General features: G+C 34.1%; 2 protein-coding genes across 2 annotated transcripts; both read right to left on the reverse strand.

The window, feature by feature from the left end:
• Positions 1-7,506: 7,506 nt before the first annotated feature.
• On the reverse strand, positions 7,507-15,202 carry LOC128245619 (frizzled-2-like). The gene is made up of 3 exons (XM_052963821.1): positions 14,923-15,202; positions 10,729-10,929; positions 7,507-8,303 (listed from the first exon to the last, which is right to left on the reverse strand). Exons 1-3 carry the CDS (start codon positions 15,120-15,122, stop codon positions 7,817-7,819), a joined length of 888 nt encoding a protein of 295 aa, XP_052819781.1. The 5' UTR covers positions 15,123-15,202; the 3' UTR covers positions 7,507-7,816.
• A 2,689-nt stretch (positions 15,203-17,891) lies between these two features.
• On the reverse strand, positions 17,892-22,498 carry LOC128203753 (G-protein coupled receptor 157-like). Its single transcript, XM_052905293.1, has 6 exons — positions 22,467-22,498; positions 20,490-20,697; positions 20,039-20,266; positions 19,712-19,780; positions 19,407-19,549; positions 17,892-18,828 (listed from the first exon to the last, which is right to left on the reverse strand). The coding sequence occupies exons 2-6, from the start codon at positions 20,686-20,688 to the stop codon at positions 18,490-18,492; spliced, it is 978 nt and encodes a 325-aa protein (XP_052761253.1). The 5' UTR covers positions 20,689-20,697; positions 22,467-22,498; the 3' UTR covers positions 17,892-18,489.
• Between the last annotated feature and the right edge of the window lie 319 nt (positions 22,499-22,817).

Raw genomic sequence — 22,817 nt, forward strand, 5'->3', positions numbered from 1 at the left:
ATTGCATGTGTTTACTATGGAACGCAGGGGCTAAATGCTTCTTGCGAAATGCGTTATGCAAATGCTATATATAGAACAATAGTTTCATTTTCGACCAATCGAATGGCCGGGTACGGAATTACGGAAGCTCGTGCTATGTGAAATCTAAATATAGTAACACCTCCTGAATAACGGATTTCCTTCGCATCTCGCATTTCGCATGAAGCATTTTAAAAGCATTTAGCATCTCGCATTTTGCACAAAAATCATTTCCCAAAAAGCATTTCGCATATGGCATAACACAATCAAATTGAATCGGACAAAATATTGTGCACGTTCCGAACTGCTCCCGGCAGTGAAGGGGATGTAAGACATAGGCTACTGATACTGCTACAGAAATATTATTATACGGTGGAAGAAACGATACTCTTTCTAACCTAACGCGTCTACAGCAATATACAGAGTTGCACATCTTGCTATTCGCAATCTAACTGACTTTCTGGCATATTTTCTCTAGGACACCTCTTTACTTTACCGTTTCTGAATATTATATTGTATTGGTGTGTTTATATATGTTATTCTAATGAATAGACACAGCAAACGTATTATTTTTCACCTCTATTACATGCAGATAAAAGTATTTTTCAAATTAATGTGTTCCTTTTTTCATTTCATTCAAAATGATTCTGCTCAATTTATGCTAACAACGGTAAAAAATATAGAATCGAAGCTTTTCGCATTGTGCATAAAGAATTTCGCATTAAGCAATTTGCAAAAAGCATTTCGCATAAAGCATTAAGCGTTTTCAAAAAAAAAATTAAGCATTATGCAAAAAGCATGAAGTATTTCGCATTTCGCAAGAAGCATTGCGCCCCGGCGTTCCATAGTTTACACTGTTTTTACAAAGCTTGAACTGCGAGAGACACTTTGTAACGTAGTAACGCCGTTAAGCTGATCGTCACCTCCCTATAGATCAAGTTTTTTTTCCCGCATAAATTGAAAGACCTTGGTAAAATTGAAAAAGTAATTCATACAGTTATTGGGCAAACTTTAATGTTTGTTCAGTGACACCGAGTGAAAGTGTCTGCTTTAAGCAAGTAGTCCGCTGAAATAAAAGTTTAAAATTTAAAAGTCCTGTTTTGTAAAGTTTTAGACTCTCGGCAAATATGTTAAGGGTAGTTTGAAACTCTCCTCATGTCAAGTTTCATTTAATGCATTAATTCAAGCAATCCATATAGATTTGCATGAACTGTCGTGGAGGCTTTTATTTATGTCTTATGATCTAAAGACACCTCTGACTTTTGCACTCGTTAAATTTGATATCTTACCTGGCGATTAATGAGGATGATGATGATGATGTTAGCATTGTACTACAGAAGGATAATGCTTTTGTCCGATTAAGTATTCTACGTTACGTGTCGTCTGATCTGAGCAGGGTCTTAACTTATCAATGTAGACGGCATGTGGTTATTTTGAGTTGTTAACAGTGCAGAGTCATATCATATGCCGTACATCCAAAGCAGCGTCTGATCTTATTCTAAATTTACTGCCATTCATTTCTAGTTTATTGTTTTAAGTCGCTTTATACTGACTTCTGCGAATATATTCAGAGAAGGTGAAAAATTAACTCCTTTCCGGCTGATGATATAATTAATATGGAAACAGCTTGGATCCATATAAGATGACAAGCTACTCGGCGTCTGATATGATTCAAAGCTGTTTGACACTCCTGCCATATCAATCTTTCGAACAGATTTGTTTAGCATAAGACAGTCGCTTATAGTAATAAACTTTAAAATACTTCCAAAGTCATAGAAATGTGAAGACAAAAAAAAATGTTTGCACAGAACGTAGTCTGCTTGGTGCTATTCTGTACATTGTATTTAGTCATTATGACGAACGATCCGAAAAGTGAAACAGACGAGCAAACGTCTGTTTCACTGACTTCTCAGGGTTAATACATTCAACACAATGTCGAATAAAACCAGAACATATTTTATTAAAATAACTGTTGTGTCCGATATTCCCCGCATGTATTTCAGCCGTCCGATATTCACTACAAAACTACGCATGTGTCCGATTGAACGGCGTTTTACTTCCTGCGTATAGCCGTAAAAACGGAGGATAGCCAAACGCTAACACATTCTACTGAATACGTCATAATAGATAATATAATCGATAAGAGCGTTCCACAACGTCTCGGACCAATTATGTTTCGTAAGAGTCCAATGTGGCCAAATAGATGTTCGATACAACCACGGTAAATCGAGATCTATTTTTTTGTGTGGAGCAAATCATAACCTTAAAAGCTATCTACAATGATGGAACGATATTAATAATTTATACATATACTTGGAAAATTTGGGGGGGGGGGCGCGCCGGGTCCGCCCCCCCCCCCTGGATCCGCCTATGTTATGTACAGTATGAAAATATTGCGGTTAGTTATAAAGTAGATGCAGTGTAGACACCCATTTCAATCGTAGCAAAATCATGATGTACACATTCTACCTTTCTTTACATTTAGACTTAAAGTGACACTCTTATTCAAAATCAATGCATACACATGCATAACAAACATCAATTTTGACTGATAAATATTTAACTACTAACTAAATAATGCATTTACGGAAAAAACATACTTATAACAAAATTGTAACCATGTATTTAATAGCAGAAAGAGCAAAAATAATAAATGATTGGTGAAAAGATTTACTGTGGTCTACTATAGTCCCATACGGTAGAAATACCGTGTGTTATACTCATTTCTTTCATATTAAACTCGGTATCCTTCAAAAGAACCATTACAATATTATTAATTGTAGTAAATCTTATCATGGAGTAAGATTGCATCTTTATACAGTTTGTGTTATTGATAATAAATAGTGTTATACCATAGTTAGGATATAACTAATGCATTTAGAGAGTCTCTTTTTAGTTATTACTTTCGGACAACATTATTGTACATGTGTTAGAGAAACAATTGCATCTACTTATGAATACATATTTTTTATACTAATGAGAACAATTTACATCATGAAGATCTACTTCATACATTATAAAAAAACTGTTTGCCTTTTATGCAGATTAAAACAAACTTTTTTTATTATTCGTATTCTTTTTCCAGTATAAACGTATGGATGTCTGTAAAATATGGCTTGGTTTGACTTTGATTTGATTGTAGATCATATATCTTTAAAATAAGGACTGTTGTGTTCATTTTTATCTCATGAATATTATGTCGTTAAAAACAGTTGAAGCCATTTAGTTTTAACGAACTGTTGATTATTGTTAGGTGTCTGCAGATTTAACTGTTTTGCATTTGTTTTTATTAAATGAGCCTGTGTAGACTTCTCATATACTAGTTGTTGAGAAAAAAAACGAATTTTTGAAATCTAGCTAACGTGTTGGATGTTAGTAAAACCACTTTCTACAAATATTAAGTAGAACTATAAAGAATAACGCCACGAATGCTTTGTGGTTATTTCACATAATTGCAGAGTTTAACGAGCTCGTAGTTATTAATCGAGTGTAATAGTTTTATGTACTTTAGCCTTACAACCATAACAACTCAATTTACTATATAACTTTGCCATATATTAGCCTTCAATATCAACGTGGCACCAACAAATACAAAAAACTTTTATCACGTGGATTTATATTTCTAGAGTTTCTTCCGTTTTCAATTCAATATGAATTAACAGACAATCGCAACCTATAAAAGTAATAGCGGTAATCGAGTTTTATCGTTTTATGTATTTCTTGAATAACATATTCAAGTCGAGGGGTGAATGCGAAAAGGTTCTATTTTCTTCTATTTGTTATGTCTTTTAGAACCTTTTTGCATTCACCCCTCTAAGTGTTCTCTATCCTGGAATGCAATTATGTTCAAACTCAGACATTTGACTTAATAGTTCATGCCTTTCCTGTTGTACCTAAAACTCAGCTTTTGCATTTCTGAACAAATGCATTCATGCTTACATATTTTACATTATCACATATACATGTATTTTCAGTTGCTGCGTTTTACACAGAAACATGTTAATTTAAGATATTACGATATTTACTTATGAGTCACGACGAACAAAGAAAACGTTAAGTCACATTAACTTAACGAAGACTCAAACATTGAAATATGCAAAGAAGTTCATCGTTTCATAAAAACATCTAATCGTTTCTGCTCCAATATTATCTTATTAAGGGCAGGCTACAATCCAAAAATGGGTGGGGAAGGTTGAAAACTGAAACGTTTAAAAAGTTCATGTTTTATTTAGTTTTGAGAAACGATCTTTTTGGGGAGTGAAACATATATTCGTGGTGACATTTTTTGGGGTAGTAAGGATTTAAACAAATTTTGCAAAAGAAGATTTTGTTAAATTTTGGATAAAAAAGCATTCACATTATTTCGGAAAAGTCTGTCGACATTATTACTTTGTTTTTATGTCAAAATGCCCCAGAACACCTATTCAAAAATGTCTTGAGAGTTCTTGATGATATATTGTCAAATAAGAAAGTTATTAAGAAAAATAATGAAAAATAGTGGATGCAATTTATTTCCGGGTTACAAAAATGCATATATATTTTTTTTTAAATAGCTGCAATCAACACAAAGCTCCAAGACATTGTTCACTGGACAATTTCGATAAATTTTCATCATAAACATATTTTGTTTGTATTAAGATATTTCCGTAAATGCTTTTTGATTGGAAATGTGATAAAATATTCTTTCGTAAAAAAAGCTCAACTCCTAATTGCAGCTTTTCATGTTGCAACGGATATGTGAATCATGCTTGTTAAATATTGAACCTCAAAACTAAATAGAACATTTTAATTTTTGGTCCTTCAATCAACTTTTGCATCGCTGACGGCCCTTAACGTTGTGTTATGGATTTCCAGGAGCTGAGCGACCATACTTTCACTCTCCTTTCCTTTTTCTCTGTTCGTTCTCACCTTCCGTTTAACATATCACAACCGATCATATATTGCCCATTCACGTTGTCCGACAGACTGTTAAGCCGAGACGTGGTGAAGTGGTATGTTGTGAAACTTTACAACGAACGAGCAACTAGACGCCTTTCAACACTGCGCGGCGCCTCGCCAGTATACGAGCGGTATACCCCCGTCTTTTGTGACAAATCATTCGTGCTCACCAAAGCTCAACATCGTGCCAATTATGTTTCAATTGAAATGTTTGATACATGTTAGTGTAAGTTATTTCGCAAATACGGTCCTGGATCATATTCATAAATTCAGCTTCTTTCGACGGCAACATTGTAAAAAAAGGCCAGAATTCAAATTTCTAATAACTATAAGTCTTAGAGAGACATTTCCTGGATACGACGTTTGCACCGGTGTGAGCAGTATTGTTGCATCTTATTACATGCCATTAATCGTGTGTGTAAATTCATAATAAATTCTTCAATCTGCAGTTTATGTGACTGGCTTAAATAACATTACATATTTTACATTATCATGTAATGCCAAGCTTCATTAGTAACATTCCTGATCACGCAGTTTGGTAATTAAATTCTTTGAAGGACATTTCAGCAAATCTAGGACCAAATAGCGTATTGGTCAAATAATATTGGCAATTTATAAATAAAGCAACATTCGTGCAACACATGTTTGTAAGCATATGCACATGAATTGTGTACATCTAAAATATTAGCGTTCTTTCGGCAACTTCCATAACTGGGGAATTTGTGGCCACCTACCTTTTCATTTAAAACCCCATTTATAAAGACTAATATGTTTTTTTATATGTACACATTTCATGGGTTTTTGTTTGTTTTTATCATTAAAGTCAAAGATTTGAACATAATAATGTATCAAAATTAATACGTTTCTTTTGCGGATCTTTCAAGGCTCAGTACCTTTAAGCAATTTTTTATTTTTAGTCCAAATATCACCCAAATACCTAAATCAATTCACAATCTCAACTCCTTTTTACACATATTATGTTTCAAAATCTGTCATGTTTTTACTCTTTTAAATAGTGAATTCTCCTATAGAATGTGTTGATAAAAACCATTTGTCAACATTCCGAATAAAAATAACTCGAGAGCAAAAAGTACTTGTATAAATTCTCGAAAACGTTCAGTTGCATATTTGGGCTGTTGAATACATTTTCTGAACAGTGGCCATTTTTTTACCAACATATTCTATGAAAGATATGCTTTAAAACAAAAATAAAAGTTGACATTGAAATTGAGAAATGACTGGAGTATTTTTTTGAAATTGTCCTTTCCAATAACTCATTCATCTGCCCTTTGAGTACACCTCAACCAGGAGATTTAGTCCCCGGAAATAGAAATATTTGGGTGTAGCTAATGTTTTTTTTTATAATTCTTTGTTTCTGAAATCTGAATTGGGGTTTCAATAATTATGTTAGAAAAATGGGCTACAACCAAACAAGCAAAAATTCAAGCATTACATTCGGAATATGTGCTAACTTTTCTCCTTCTGGCGACTAAGAGTATTTCAGTTCTCCTAGGGACTAGGAGTATTTCAGGGACAGATGAATGAGTTATCCGATAGAACAGTGACAATTGCTGCCTATTTATTAAAATGGGCATTTTGGCTGATACCATGTCGCAGTTTCACAAATTTCACTCATGTGAGTTCACCGAATTTCACGAAACAAAGAATAATACAAGAAATATTGGCTTCACCCAAACAAGCCAAAATCGAAGCATGGCATTTGTAATATGACTTTTCTACCATCGGGGTGTATATCAGGGGCAGATAAAAGAGTTATCGGAAAGGACAATTTGGGCTAGGAGACACATACAACCTAACTTTGGTATAATTCTTATGGGAAAGTCTTACTGATCACAAATATGTAGAAATCTGACTGGAAAAAAATAATATTGATATGATTTTGCAGTCTGAAATTATAAATTATTTTGCCTGTATTTTAGTCTTTTATTTCAACTGATTTCAACGGTACAGATTATATTTCATTTCATTAAACCCTTTCAAATGATGCCAAACCAGTATTAGATCACCAGACATCCCTTATTCACATACTGTTACATCGGGTACCTCAAAGATATTATATTCTTAGTCACAAATAAGATTTACCACAATGAATACAATTGTTTTTATTTACCAAAAAGGATGAATACATTTCGAAAAGTATGGCCCTTATGAAGGATACCGAGTTTATTTTGACATCAAGTTGCAAAAAACACGGTATGCCTTCCTGATGAGACGATATTATATCACAGTAAGTCTTTTAGCACCCACCAATCATTTAATATTATTGCGTGTTCAGCTTTAAAATACCCGTGTTACAATCGTGTTATTAGTAATATTAGTAATAAATATATAAAATTAATGCATTATTTAGTAAGTAGTTAAAAGGTTTATCACTCAAAAATTATGCTTGTCAGTAATGTGTATATACTGATTTTGAATAAGAGTGTCACTTTAAGTCTTGTTCAATTATATTTTGTGTTCAGATATTCCTCATTCAGGATCTATTGTATTTAAACTATAAATACGTGTATTAAGTTGAAAACACACAAACAAACAGACGTTTTTAATAATATATTGCATGCATAATATTGTGTACATTGTTTTACACTTTGTTTTTAAAGGGGACTATTGGTTTAATATAAACCATAACAATAGTTCCCCACGACTAACATACATGATAAGTAAAGTGGCTACCGATCCATCTTAGATATAATAATTGTTTCATTTATTACACGTTCTAAAATTGTGTTGATGTACTACGAAATGGAAAATACCCCTTTATATTAAAAAGTCTCCCGTAATTTTAAAGTCAAATTGTTTAAACCATTTCCAGAAATAGCTCGTGCACTTTGCGAAGTTTTCAACGTGAAATCGTTAAGTCGTTGGGCATAAAACAGTGGGCGCTTTCTCCACTCTCCGCCGCCGGAAATCGGTGACACTGGAGCTTGTTCGGCCACGGGAGTCCACCGTACAGTAGTGCAAAGCTGTCTGCGCATGAGCCCTCGACTTCTTCACAGAACTCTCTGCATGGCGTGGTGAACGGATTCTCGTTATGGACACAGAACGGGTTGAATGTGCCACAAAGGAAGAGACGAAGATTCGCGTGACAAGAGGTCGCAATTAAGGGATTGTAGTAGTTTAATTCCACTTGAATTTCCGAGATATTCCTCTGCAGATATCTGTTTGGCAGCGAGCCGAGAACATAGTGAAGATCTTGGCACTGATCCAAGGTAATTGGCGAACAGTACATATGCATCTGGTTTTGATTTCGACGTACTCGTGGTTCACGCCACGGCCCAAAACAGTTGGCATCCCGGTTACGTCTAATTGAGGTGAGCCTATTGCATCTGAAAATGACAATGTGATATTAATCACCAACGCCTGAATTCATACAACATTTATATATATAATTCGTTTTCTTTTGTTGTTTTTTCAGTACGACTTTTATGCGTTTGACCCTAAAGCGTTTGACTCTTTGGTAGAGTGGACTGGTCCCAACTCGAGGACGCCCGGAACCGGCTTGACCGTCGAGTTACCCGACCACGACTTTTTAATTTAGAGGTGTAAGTTTAGTCACTGTGTCCATAAGTTAGTTTGAAAACATGTAGGATCACTTGAATGTTTATATTTGTTTTAGATAGCATATTTTCAGTTCTGATTTTGTTGTACATGTATTATTAACCGGTTAATCCAAAGCGGTTACGTAGAAATCTATTAAGTCTTGTTTTATATTTAATGAATGTCAGTGTATCTATGGCGTATACATACATGTATATGTTAAGGTGCAGGTATAACATTTCACAATGCTGATTTATATTACCATGTACCTATTTTTTTTAAAGAATTAGGTAATACACTTTTTGACAAAGAACATGCAAAAGTGTATTACACGATGCGATTAGAATCGATTTACTTTTTCATAATAGTGCACATTCATTATTTTAAAAAAATAAACCGATTTTCATAGATAGCAAATTTGATATATTACGACATTTTTAAACACCTTTCTAGATACAGAAATTATTCTAGAATTGTGGTTAGTTGGAGCTATAGCATGAATTTATAAAAAAAAGTTGAGGTGATATGAACTGTTAACATGGTAACCACGGACGTATTACTTTACTTATAGTTGTAGACGTAAATTAGTCAATGCAATTATAAGTCAAAGACTTACTAGCTATGCTGAAGACACTGAGCTCCTTTAAAACAAAATAAGCAGGACTTGGACATAAATTTTAAGTATTGTTTATGGTGTCTGTGTGGTTCATATGTTAGCAGAATATTCTAAGAACAAACACAAACTTAAAACTTTGCTGTGCTTTCATAGATAAAAAAGCATTTGACTCGGTCTTGCATATATGCATTTTTCCAAATTATGTACCAAGGTAATAAATTATGTCTAATGGCAAACACTTACTCTAAGTTTTTAACTGCTGACGAGTATACTGAGTTTAGTATACTAAGTTGAAAATTGATGTTTGAATTCCCCCTTTTATGAACGATTAAGAGCAGTGTAAGTGAAATAAAAACAATACCAGTGTGAATTTAAAGAACTGTTATCAAGATGTGTACGGTAATAAACAGATATCTCTGCAAATAATGTAAACGAGTTTATACTATATTTTAAAGCTGCACTCGCACAGATAAACAGTTTTTACAACTTTTTTTTATTTTTTGTCTTGGAAAAAGCATTTTTTTTTGCGTAAATAGCTGCAAACCAATGATTAAAGATTGCTGACAAAAGATCAGATCGCAGATTTTCATATTTCCGTTCGAAATTAAGGTTTTATGGCTTAAACGGTTACTAACGGTTTAAGACTAATGCATAAAACTTCATTTTTTAACTTAAATATAAAAATCTCCGACCTAATGTTTTGTCAACAGTTTTATATAACTGGTTTCCATGGATTTTCGCAAAAATTGGCTTGTTACAAGACAAAAAATAAAATAGTTGTCAAAAAGTTCAATCTGTGAGAGTGCGGCTTAAAACGTTTTATTTACTATAAAATATTAAAGGAGATGAAACGAAGGCAGTAGTATTTTGTAATAGACCAAGACAAGGTAGAATATTGTAGTGGAAGTTAAAATGTTTAAATTTCTAGGTGTGATTTCCAAAATAGAAAATTTGTAAATGTGAAATGCATGTAATTAATCAGAAAGAAAAGCCGTGTTTATTTTGCAATTCACAGTTATCGTAGCATCCCATTTTATAAACACATACTTATTATAAACATTACAATTGCTTAAAATTTGACGATTGGCGCAAGTCGTATGCTTTAATACCTTTTAGTTTAGGTGACAAAAACTGATTTTTAGTGAAAATGGGTTTACAGACTATATTTTGAAATTACAAATTAACATATTATTCATTTCAATTTAGTGATGTTTCTTGAAAGCCAAGTTTCGTCAACTAACTCCTTTTTGTATTTTCTGTAGCAGACGCTTAAAAACATGTGCATATTATACATGGACTATTCAAAGGAAGTCACGGAAGAAATATTTTGTTTTGTAATACCTTTGGTAACCACAAGGAGGGCAGCTACAATTGTAGTTAGATTAAGGAATAAGGGAGACCATTCGGAAATGTAAGTAGCAATAAATAAATAGAGGATAAATGCGCATTGTATGCGAACGCAACGTCATTTTGGATTTGCCATTGACATTTTCTCCAACGATGAGCGCACTGACGTTTGATTTTGATGTGAGAGCATGCTTAATCTTCAAAAAGCATAATATAAATAATAATGCACTATATGTAGAGCTATTTGTTACCTCCATTCCTGCGGCCAACGAAAGCGGGCATCTTTCATGACCTTTTTGCACTTCCTTTTCGCGTGGTTGCACATCTCTTTGCAGGGTCCGGTCACAGCTCCGTCTTGGACGTCGTACCGTGGAAGGTACAAGGAGCACACAAACTGCCGGAAGTTCACGGAACACCCATAGTCCATGTACGGCCAGAAATGTTCGATATGCCTGTCAATCAGAAAAGTTTAATTGTTAAGGTTACAAAGCGTTAAAAAAAATCTTATTTTCTATAATGATTTATACAAGTTAATTAAACATTTAATAGTCATTGTGCCTATAAATCAGGAATAGTTAATTTTGTTGATAGCTTAACATTTAAGTCTTTTTCTTAGAAAATGAGTTTTTCCCTGCTAATTTTTAAGATTTCACACTTAAACTATTTACTCCATTAATTTTTAAGATTTCACACTTAAACTATTTACTCCATTAAAAATGACACACCAAAAACTTCAGTAAATTAAATGAACGTGAGAAAATGACGGATATATATGTTAGCATGTATCAACACAAGGATGAATATACTGATGACTAAATCTATTTTAATTAAGAAACACAATCATGCAACTGTGTCTTTAAAAATGTAAAACACTTAAGAGACCTTAAAGGTTTCGGGATTGTATACCTCAATATTACATTCTATATACATGTATATTGCAATCATAGTTGAATTTCCAAAGTGGCATAGGACTGAATGTGTTATTTTATCCATGGAAATTACAGGGAGAGCCACGCTAGTCACTGTTTTAACAATTACCATATATAGAGGCAGCACGCCGTTCAAGCATGACAGAAACATCTTAGGGAGGATTCAGCGTAACAAGAGTTTTTTAGGAGGGGAAGGGGGGGGGGGGGGTAAAACCAGTTTACGGGTTCACTCAGATACAGAAATTTCAGATTCAAGTTCAAAATGTATTCTTTCAAATCGGAATGACAAGAAATAAGTACGCCGCTATAACAGGAGCATTTTGACAATCAGGGCGCAAAGCCATTTTAGAATGTTCAAATTTGCATACTCTGCAAGAAGATCGCATTGCGATTTCCAAATAGCAGTTCAGTTTAAGGACTTTACTCTTAGGAATCTTAATGATTTTTGCAATCATACACTATACTTGCAATCGATTTGAACCAAGCGATAAAAATAGACGTTAAAACATTCAACTAATTGATACTATTTTACGTACTACTTTTACTGATGAACCGGCATACATCCGACAGCCGAGGTGTTCCGGTTGGCATTTTGATTTGAGCCAAAAATATTTATCACAAAAGGTGGACCGGTTATTATGGTTAGATGTCATTCATGTTTAATTTTGATGAGGTCATTATGGTAGGAATGCAATCTCATTAGAATCAAATTCACGACGTTCTCAGATCGTAAGGCTATTTAAACGGAAGGGAACGTCACGATATGATTTTAATGAGACGTGTAGGTAGAATATTGCTTATTAAAATACTCTGAAGGAGTATCTGCGACCTTTAAGCCCTACGTGAACGTTCTGATCAAGGGCATTGGTATTGTAGAGCATTGGTATTGTAGAGTATTGGTATTGTAGGGCATTGGTATTGTAGAGCATTGGTATTGTAGGGCATTGGTATTGTAGAACATTGGTATTGTAGGGCATTGGTATTGTAGGGCATTAGTATTGTAGAGCATTGGTATTGTAGAGCATTGGTTTTGTGGGGTATTGGTATTGTAGTGCATTGGTATTGTGGAGCATTTGTATTGTATGGCATTAGTATTGTAGAGCATTGGTATTGTAGGGCATTAGTATTGTAGGGCATTGATATTGTAGGGCATTAGTATTGTAGGGCATTGGTATTGTAGGAAATTGGTATTGTGGGGCATTGGTATTGTAGAGCATTGGTGTTGTAGAGCATTGGTATTGTAGGGCATTGGTATTTATAGCATTGGTATTGTAGAGCATTGGTATTGTAGAGCATTGGTAGTGTAGGACATTGGTAGTGTAGGGCATTGGTATTGTAGGGCATTGGTATTGTAGGGCATTGGTGTTGTAGGACATTGGTATTTTAGGGCATTGGTATTGTAGAGCATTGGTATTGTAGAGCATTGGTATTGTATTGGTATATCTAAAATAGTATATTGGTAGTAAGAATATTGATACATAGCATATTTGTTCTCAGGCAATTGTCCTCAACATTCTGATCTTTTAAGTTAAAGATTATTAGTATGTATTTTACAAAATAAATGGTTTAATACGAAGCAATCGCATAACTATATTATTTTGCTAAATGCATTCGTATAAAAAAAAACCTATCTAATTGGTCGATATCATTTTTATTTTCTGGCCCTGAGCCTCTCTTTATGGTGATATTCAATATTCTACTCAAGTAAATATTAAGATCACGCATCATTGACTTCATTCACTTATATTAGTCAATAATTAATAACGAGTTATCCGATTAGCCTACGTCGATCTTAGATCCATTTAAGACATATATTGAATACGAGCCCAGATCTACAGATACGCCTGATCAAAAACAATAACGGCTGACTGCTGATTTACAAAAATACACGTATGGCAGAATTGAAAAAAAACTGCCAACCCATTAGACAAACTATAATTTCATCATTGTCATATTTCTTGAATTTGTTTCACCACAGAATCGCCAGGTCATTTTGTAAAGTAAAAAAGTGACAAATATGGGAATAGTACATATTAAGATTTAAGCTTACACAAATTTCTACTAAAATTTCGTTCAAAGCCCTAAACTTTCTGAAAGCTTTCATATATACATCTGAAATAGGCGTTTAAAGGGTCTCACTCACATATTTTATCTTAATAACTTTGTTGAGTTAAATTACTTATTTTAACGAAAAGTAGCAAATTGGCAGATACTCATTTGAATATATTTTTTATAAATCCAAGCCTAAAATATTTTAACTATCAAAAGTTTAACACTGCTTCTAGGCGAAATAAAGCATTTTCTGTCATACTTAAGATTAGTTATTAGCAACTGAGTTTTTTTATTTGTCTGTCTAACCCTATTAAACATGAATCAGTCCCTTTAAAACCCATTGCAACACCTATACAGTTTACGCATAAACAATTATGAACTATACATGGCAACATTCAATGATACATGCATGACTACTTGTCTTACAATGCTAGCTTTGGGAAAAAGTGTTAACACGGTCAGTGCTCGCACTTTAATCGACTATCGGACGTCAGACCTGACCACTGTATTGGCCTTTATACCGACTGTCAGACGACAGACTTAACCTTTGTTATGGAAATTTTATCGGACGGTCAGGCTTAACCATGTCGGACCCTTAACCTATCTTCTGCTTATCCTTTTAAGCGACTGTCAGACGCCAGACATACCCACTTGTGTCTCATTTGTACATCATGACGCCATACCTAGCCACTGTTTCTCATAATAGTTGACTATAAGATGCCAGACTTAGCAACTGTTTCTCATTTCAGTTAATAGTTAGTCGTCAGAACTAGCCAATCTTTGTCATTTAAGTTAACTGTCAGACGCAAGATCTAGCCACTCTTTATCATTTTAGTTAACTGTCAGACGCAAGATATAGCCACTGTTTTCATTTTAGTTGACTGTCAGACGCGAGACGTAGCCACTGTATATCATTTAAGTTGACTGTCAGACGCCAGACCTAGCCACTGTTTGTCATTTTAGCTGAATGTCAGACGCTTAAATTAACTTCTGATGCTAGGGAGAAAAAACAACAGCAATCAATTAAACGATGGAAACTACAGGGACAGTTGCAGTAGTCTAAACTTTAACAAATGTTAAAAGGTGTTCTCATATTTAATGTTTAGCTTAAGTAACACGATACTCCCGCCTCTAGAGTTTAATTATACTGTTATAATGCTAGGCACAGAGTTGTCTTGCTGCGTTCTTGGTGTACATGATTATGTAGATGAATAAATGGAATACAAAATTAAGTTGTATTGTTATTCCATGAACACCAAACATTAAAACAAAAGGTACACGGATCAAAGCCAAACAAATACTGAACAAGAAACACTGCGCTACCAGGCAGCACACATTACACACATATCACAATAGCAGCATACTTAAATGCTGGGTTATCGCCTAAACACAGTCAGTGAAAGCTATAATAAGAATTCACACTGTGTTTAAACCAAGTAGGTGTAATATTTAAGTTTAACAAACCTGTAAACTTCAACCTGTGACGCGTGGCCAGCATCGTTTGGTAACGTTGTTTGGTTATAATGTAGAAAATTCTGACACATCGGCACTATTATATTTTGAACACCATTTCCGGTTACTGTCTGCGCATTCGCACGTAACATGAAGGAGACAAGAAATGTTAAACAAATATTGCGTACACCAAACGCTATTAATCCAGCCATGATTTATTTTCCGTAAATAATTAATAAACCACTAAAGAAGTTTTTGTTGCTAGTCCTAGCAAGTGTATACACACTTGTGATGAATAACATGAAAACCCTGTACTTTAAGTAACATTGTCTAATAAGTTTTCGGTACTTATCCTAATTAGCAATTAGTGAAGAGAACAGCACATGTTTTCCATCCAAAATGGGTAATTAATTTGCTTAAGTAGTTGCAAATATAAGCAAACCATTAGGCTAAGGTTGAAACATTTGATGTAATTTTTTTTCCAAATAGCTAAAACGTGATTGAAATCAGATATATAATAATGCTAAGGGCCGTCAACATGTGTAGACCAATTCTTCACACACTAAAATCTGTATGATGATTTGCGATATTAACATATTAAGTCAAAATGATATGACATTATCAAAAAATAGCGGAAAATAATAGCCCCCCCCCCCCCTCCGATATACAATAGATAAAATGCATGCATATCTTAACAGTAAAGTATCATATTTGTGAGGCTGGTACTACCTTCAAAGATGCACTCTTACTCCAAAATAAGATTTACCACAATTAAAACGTTTAACTATACCAAAAAGGTTGAATAAATGTAAAAAACAATGGTTCTTATGAAGGATACCGAGTTTAACTGAAAGAAAGGAGCAGAAAACACGGTATTTCTACCTTATGAAACGATAGTAGATCAGAGTAAATCGTTTAGCATTCACCACTCATTTAATATTTTAACGTTTTCAGCTAGCCAATACACGGTTTTAATCTTGTTAACAGTTATTCATATACTATTCCATTGATGCATTATTTAGTAAGTAGTTAAAGGTTTATAACTAAACATTTATGTTTCTAATACATGTGTATCTACTGATTTTGAATAAGAGTGTCACTTTAACTTATATGATTCTAATCGTTTTTGATCTGATCACTTTGTAGCAGAAATGATTGATATACAAGTTTACTTTGATATCTGATGGTTTTTTTTGTAAATAAACGTAAACATACTTTGGTTTCTTATATATTTTGGTGTAATTAATTATTTTCTAACAATGCTATAAACAGGATTCATAATGGCAAAATGATACTCTTCTTAAATATCAATTAAAAAACATTAATTACCATTGGGTTGTGCGCTGTTATTAATCTAATTGCGACCTTAACATACCTTTGACAAAGACATTCAGCAAAGCAAAGAGATAAAAAATCACGACTTCGATTTCACTTGAACTAAACGATGAATGTATATGGTGTGCCATCATGTTCATTAGCACAATGTTAATATCAAATAACATTAAATTTGCCAATCCACATTTTAAACAAACATCAGACCAATCATTTATCAAGCAACACTAATTGCTAATTTGCGAATTGTCATACAATCAACAGTTTATCAGAACTAATGTTATTATAATTGAATCAAAGCACTTTCACTTAAAAGTTATCAGTTCGAGTTTAGCCTATCTGCCATTCCTTGTTATATACTCTGGCTTGACAGATTCATTCATGGGCTTAGTTATCCAAATTCGAAGGTTTCACAGGCGGGGGTTCACATTGTGTTGAATTTTCCCTGTTATTTCGAAAGTCGATCACTGGTTGTGAAAAACGAAGTTCTTATTTGCTTGAACAAAGCTGTTTCGCCTGTTACAAGAGCCATTGCACATTTCTCTAACATACGAGCGATCACTCTGATTTTCTGTCATAACAGCTTAACGTGAACGGTCATTTGAGCCATGTATTCTAGTGGGTGATCTAAATTCATATTTGACATTATTTTACCATTTCAATCATTTCTCCTTATTTTCTCTTAATTTATGTCGACATTTATGTGCAGAAATGTACAGATAATGCAGTTTAACTTTCTGTTTTGGCAGTTAATGACATTAATTACCATTACATTAACCACTCTGAAGTAGTAAATCCACTATTGAAAGGTGAAGATTTGTACGTTGATATTGCAATCGAAGGATCTTGCTTTAACTTTTTGGCTTCCACAAAGATTTTCTTCTGCAATAATATCTAAAAATAACTTCAATGCCATTTCTTGATGGGTTGTTTTGGGAACTTGCTTTGTATGAAAAGACCCATTTGATAAAGAATGTTTGAAATGAGAAGCCTGGTCTATTATCAAATATCACAATTTCTAGTGCCAAAGTTTGCAAATATTGCTTTCATATGACTGATAACCACATTACTTTTCAACCCTGTATTTGCAAAAGCATGCGTTGTAGCCACGCTAGATCGTGATTCAAGTTGTCCCTGAATATCGGTATACGAGGAAAGTGGTAATTTTCCACTATAACTTTACGTATATAAACTTAAAGTCAAAGTGACGTTTTATGCAAAAGAAAATAAGCCTTAACATTTTAGCTCTGTCATTGTATAATCCCTTTGACTTAATGTATTTTTTTCGATCTATAGGCAAAAGTCTGTGATTCTTGCAACAATTAAGATCCTATACCTTGTTCGAATACTGTCGTCTGCAATTTCAAAGGCTTTGTTTGGCTGGTAATAGTCTAGTACAATGCACGTCCGGTGCTCGTTTCTTTTACCTTTTGAATGACTTATTTTGTGGTTGCTGCCTGGAACTCTTTTATCTTAAGCACTCTGAATGAACTGGTAACGGCTGACAATTCTGGTGTGTATCTTGAAAGATAATTAACCATCCCTTATAATGTCTGCACTTCAGGCTTGTTTGTCGGTTGATGCATGCTGCGTACAACATCCTGTATGAACTTAGTTTGAGTCCATCATAGATGATCAAATGGCCAAAATATTTAATATGAGTCAGTCCATTTTGTCACCATAAAATATCACGCTTTTCTGTGCACATCGATTAAGGACTGCACTTATATTTCGGTTATTTGGTTTGTGTGTGCGACCATATACACACAAGTGTACACACCAACTACAAATGTTTGCCACTTTTTATTTATTGCATAAAACAACTTCTTCCCATTTCCTTTTTTGGTGTCCATGTTATTCTTGATTGATTGATTCGTTTGCTCAGTAACATCAGCAAAACTCGTTTAATAAACTTAGCTAATAAACAAAAGAAGAATATTCATGTTCGTTTCATTAAACTGTTTAACTGTTGAATATTTTATTTTAAGAACTATGATTGTTCTTTGATAAAGGCAATCTATCTATGTAAGTTCTGTAAATATCCAATTGTTTTAATCCAGCTGCTAGAACTGGAAGATTTTTTAGAACTGTCATTTAGGAACCTTAAACAATTCACCCCATGATATTTTAATTTGCGATGACCATCGATCGTGTTTACCTCTTTTAAAAGTCTAAAACAGATAATGGTTTACAAAAAAATGATTTAAAATGAGACACTGCAAATGGTTAGTACAAGCATTTAGCCAGTCATCTTATGGCATCAACGTTTTCATATTGTGAGGCACGACAGAACACGAATCGCTTCAATTTCACTCGAACTTCGTTGTCAAGTAAACAGAACAGTATAAAGTTGCAGAACGCTTGAGCGGGATCACCTGCCGCCTGCATGTAAACAAAAACATTGTCCACTGCGGTCATATTGGGAGACACTTTCGAATAGTCCTCGGGGATAGCCCTCATTAAGAAGCGGATGGTTCCCCAGATACGAATTGAAAGTAACATCAGCCACACGAAGAGGAAGTTCTTATCGTCGTCTCGCAAGTCTGGGTTGACCTCATTCAAACTTCGAAACCGCCGTGCAATGTACTGAAAAATGGTTAAATTCGTTCTCTTCGTTCAAGAGATATGAAACTTATATCGAAACCGTATATCGCCAGATTAACTGAAGACATAAATAAATATTACGTTTTGTGTGAAACCTTGTAAGGCCTAAAAAAAATATGTCCGTTTCGGGTAACCCGACCCTACCTATAAAAATGCGCCGACCCTAACTATTTTTTTCCGTTTCTGAGCAAAAAAAATATTCGTTAGCGAATAGAGAGTTACGAAGGGCGGATAAATACAGATTTTAATCAGAATTATTGTTTATATGATAAAACAAAGTCAGGCAATGGCAGTAATGTAGGAAAGACTGCCATGTGCAAGAAAACACTCTGAACTTCAGACAGAATTTGATAAAAAAAAATTAAATAAAAAAAATCCCTACCTACCCTACCTAGAAATTTTGGGAAGGTTACCCTAAATAAACAATTTGTTTTTGGCCTAATTTGTATTTTAGATTGATAAAAATATCTCACTAAATTGCAAAGCTATGTCTAAAATAATGGTGTACCATAAACTTAATAATGATAATAGGTTTTCGTATCATTATAATGTAAAAGTACCATTTTCCATTTCAGAAGACAATATAGGGTTGCAGTGTAGATGTAGCACTGTATTTCAAACGCTTTTCCCGTCAGCAACATGTATAACAAGGACTTGGATGTTTTTCCGGAGTCACATTTTACCCAACACCAAGGTCCAGTCCCTGACAAATAAAAAAAACACAGTTGGAAATCTTAATAGTATTAAAACTCTTTGCTGGTGGGTAATGTTTTGCCTGCTTTAAGTATTTCTATTCTTTAGGGCATTTGATTAGAAAGCCAGCTTAACCTTTAACCCTGAAATGTTATCGTATCATACTAGATACCAAATGTTTGTGAGTCGTCTTGTTCCCGTCCCAACATATTCTCAGAAAGGGCAACGTAAATGATAACGGCTGAAAATACAGCAATAACATTAGGTCATGCAATCATTTTTCAATAGTTCATGTATGTAGTATTCGAGTTTGTAACCTATATTTTATCAGAAGTTACTCGTTTGAATTACTGAATTAATAAAAGAATGATTAATTTTAATTCAAATGTTACTACATTTTGCATGTTTATTTACCCGGGTGTTTCCAAGAACCCCAACCTTTTGAGCCAATGTTTGTCATAGAAAACTACGTCCTTATTATGTGTTGATAGGTTATTACCTGGTATGCCCCAACTGACAATGTTCGCAGATATGATGAAAACACTATTTGAAATACAACCTCTTTTATTAACTGCTCTGAACAGGTGCAAAGCAATGGCTGTTGTTAGAAAGAAAGACACCAAACTGGCATATGACGTCACAGCACTCTGCAGTGTGCAGAATTGATTGTTTACATCGCCACTAGTGGCATGGCCTACCTTTTCAGCCACAATGGCCGAAAGATAACCTGTAATGAATAGTATCCAATTAAAATAACATTACCTTCAGTATGTAATGTTTAATTTATGAATCTCATGAGGTTCTATTGTATGAATGTTAAAGAAAGGTTTTTTTAAATTCATATCATAGATGTATACTACGCGTTTATAATTTGACACATGTAGATTTATCTTCCAATCATTGACAATGTAATTGAAAAAATACAAAATCAATCACAATCATCCATTTACCAAATGGTTGCAAAAGATCAGCTACCGTCAACCAGGTGACCAGTTTTCTTGTTGGATTTCTGATTTCCGGAATGACAATGTATGACAGGAAGATGACGCATGCGCCAAGGATAGAAAGCGAACAGCTTACTGCTGTCAAGGCTTCGACTGTATTTGTATTGTTTGTATTGGTAGCATTTTGCGGCTCATTGCAGTACATGATGCCAGTCTGACGATAAAAAAAAACACATCACGTTTGGTACGTTTTAAAGAAGACAATATTTTAAGAAAGTACCCACTTACGCTTACGGTTGGCTCGGATAACTTTAACCGCCATTTTATTTTTTCAAACTTTTGCTTGGCGATATGGCATGTGAATGGAGACAAAAGTATATAAAACAATCAGTTAGTTTGGTGGTTGTTTTTCTCCATGGAAACCGACATAAATTAGCACCAGTCTATACAACAAAAGGCCTTCCGATTGAAAAAAAGCAAACAAATAAGGCGGGACATTTGATACAAACGATACAGCTGCATCGATAATTATGTTTGTAATGACAAAACCCCGAAAACATTGTTCTTGCCTGTGTGCTAAATGCGTCTGTTTTGTATGTTTGCAAGCATGAAGTAAAATATAGTCATTGTAATTTCATCGCTTCTTTTTTTGAAAAGAAATCATCAAGAAAAGTTGTTGATCGGATCGTTCAATAATACCGTGAAAACAACAGGGATAAGCCCAGTAGTCGGAAATTCAAAAAAAAAACATCCATGTTCATTGGGACATGGCAAGGCCCAGACGACAATGATCAAGAGACACAAAGGCAAACCATATTTAATTTGTCGGAATACTTTTTTGATTGGATGCAAACGGAATTTTAACAAAACTTTAATAACATATAGCTTAGGCTAAATGTTTTACCCTGCAAAGAATTACCTAATAATATTGTTTATTTTTGGCTGTCCGGAACCATTTTTTTATTGATAAAGAGCTTTAAACTCTGCAATTATAAGGACACTTATTTCTTGTATAATACTGGTAGTATGTATAGAGGGAAACAGCAGTATTCGAATCTCTAGGTCAAGAAGAATTGTTCGATTCAATATGTAGTTACAGACCGGGAACCAGCATTGGTTGATTCCCAATGTAGTTACATACCGGGGACCAGCATTGTTCGGTACACAATGTAACTACAGACCGGGGACAAGCATTGCTCGATACACAATGTAGTTACAGACTGGGGACCAGCATAGTTCGATACACAATGAAGTTACAGACTGGGGACCAGCATTGTTCGATACGCAATGTAGTTACAGACGTTGGATCTGCATCGTTCGATACACAATGTAGGTACAGACCGGGGATCAGCATTGGTCGATACACAATGTAGTTGCATACAGGGGACTAGCATTGCTCGATGCACCATGAAGTTACAGACTGGGGACCAGCATTGCTCGATGCACAATGTAGTAACAGACTGAGGACCAGCATTGTTCGATACACAATATAGCTACAGACCGGGGACCAGCATTGTTCCATAAATATTGTGGATACAGACCGAGGACCAGCATTGTTCCATACACAATGTAGTTACAGACCGGGGACCAGCATTGGTATATACAGAATGTAGCTACAGACAGGGAACCGTCTTATCAAAAAGCGTACGACAATATATAGTAAGATCAGGAAGTTCAGGTAATAATAAGCGACAGTAATAAATTGAATTGGATTTTTATTTGCAAAATCAAATAAACTTTGCTTAAACTAGCCAAGTTAGTTATAAGTCTAAAATATATATATTATAAATACTCCGACATGTAGATTTAAACAATGAATCGAAGGATATGTGCGTGCATAAGATGGCTCCAAGCAAAAAGTTTCAGTAACGACGTTATTTGATAACAAAAATTAAACATCTATATGCTATGGAACTGTTTTAATTGTTGTCTATCTTAAACGTTTAAAAACTATAACCTTAATTAGTTTATTTTACTACTTACCTGACAAGGGATGGAGAAAAATCCTAAATACAAGTAAAAATAAAACCACTTGACTTGACTTTATGATTTACGTAAATTAGGTAATATGATTAATACGTTTGATAAGAATAAAACATAACTTGTCTAATATAATTGACAATAAAAAGATGACGTTTAAACAATTGAATGAGTTTAACAATAGTGATGATATAAACGTTATCAAGTTTGTTTTTCATTGTTTTCATGCATTGTTTAGATAACATTATGCAATATAGATTGATATTTATTTAAAACCCCTGAGATCGTCCGCATGAAGTTGACAGTGAGTGAAAATGTTCAAAAGTTATTTAAAGGGAAGTGTTTATGTTTAAA

This window comes from Mya arenaria, chromosome 9 (genome assembly GCF_026914265.1).
Source record: "Mya arenaria isolate MELC-2E11 chromosome 9, ASM2691426v1".
Taxonomy (NCBI): Eukaryota; Metazoa; Mollusca; class Bivalvia; order Myida; family Myidae; genus Mya; species Mya arenaria.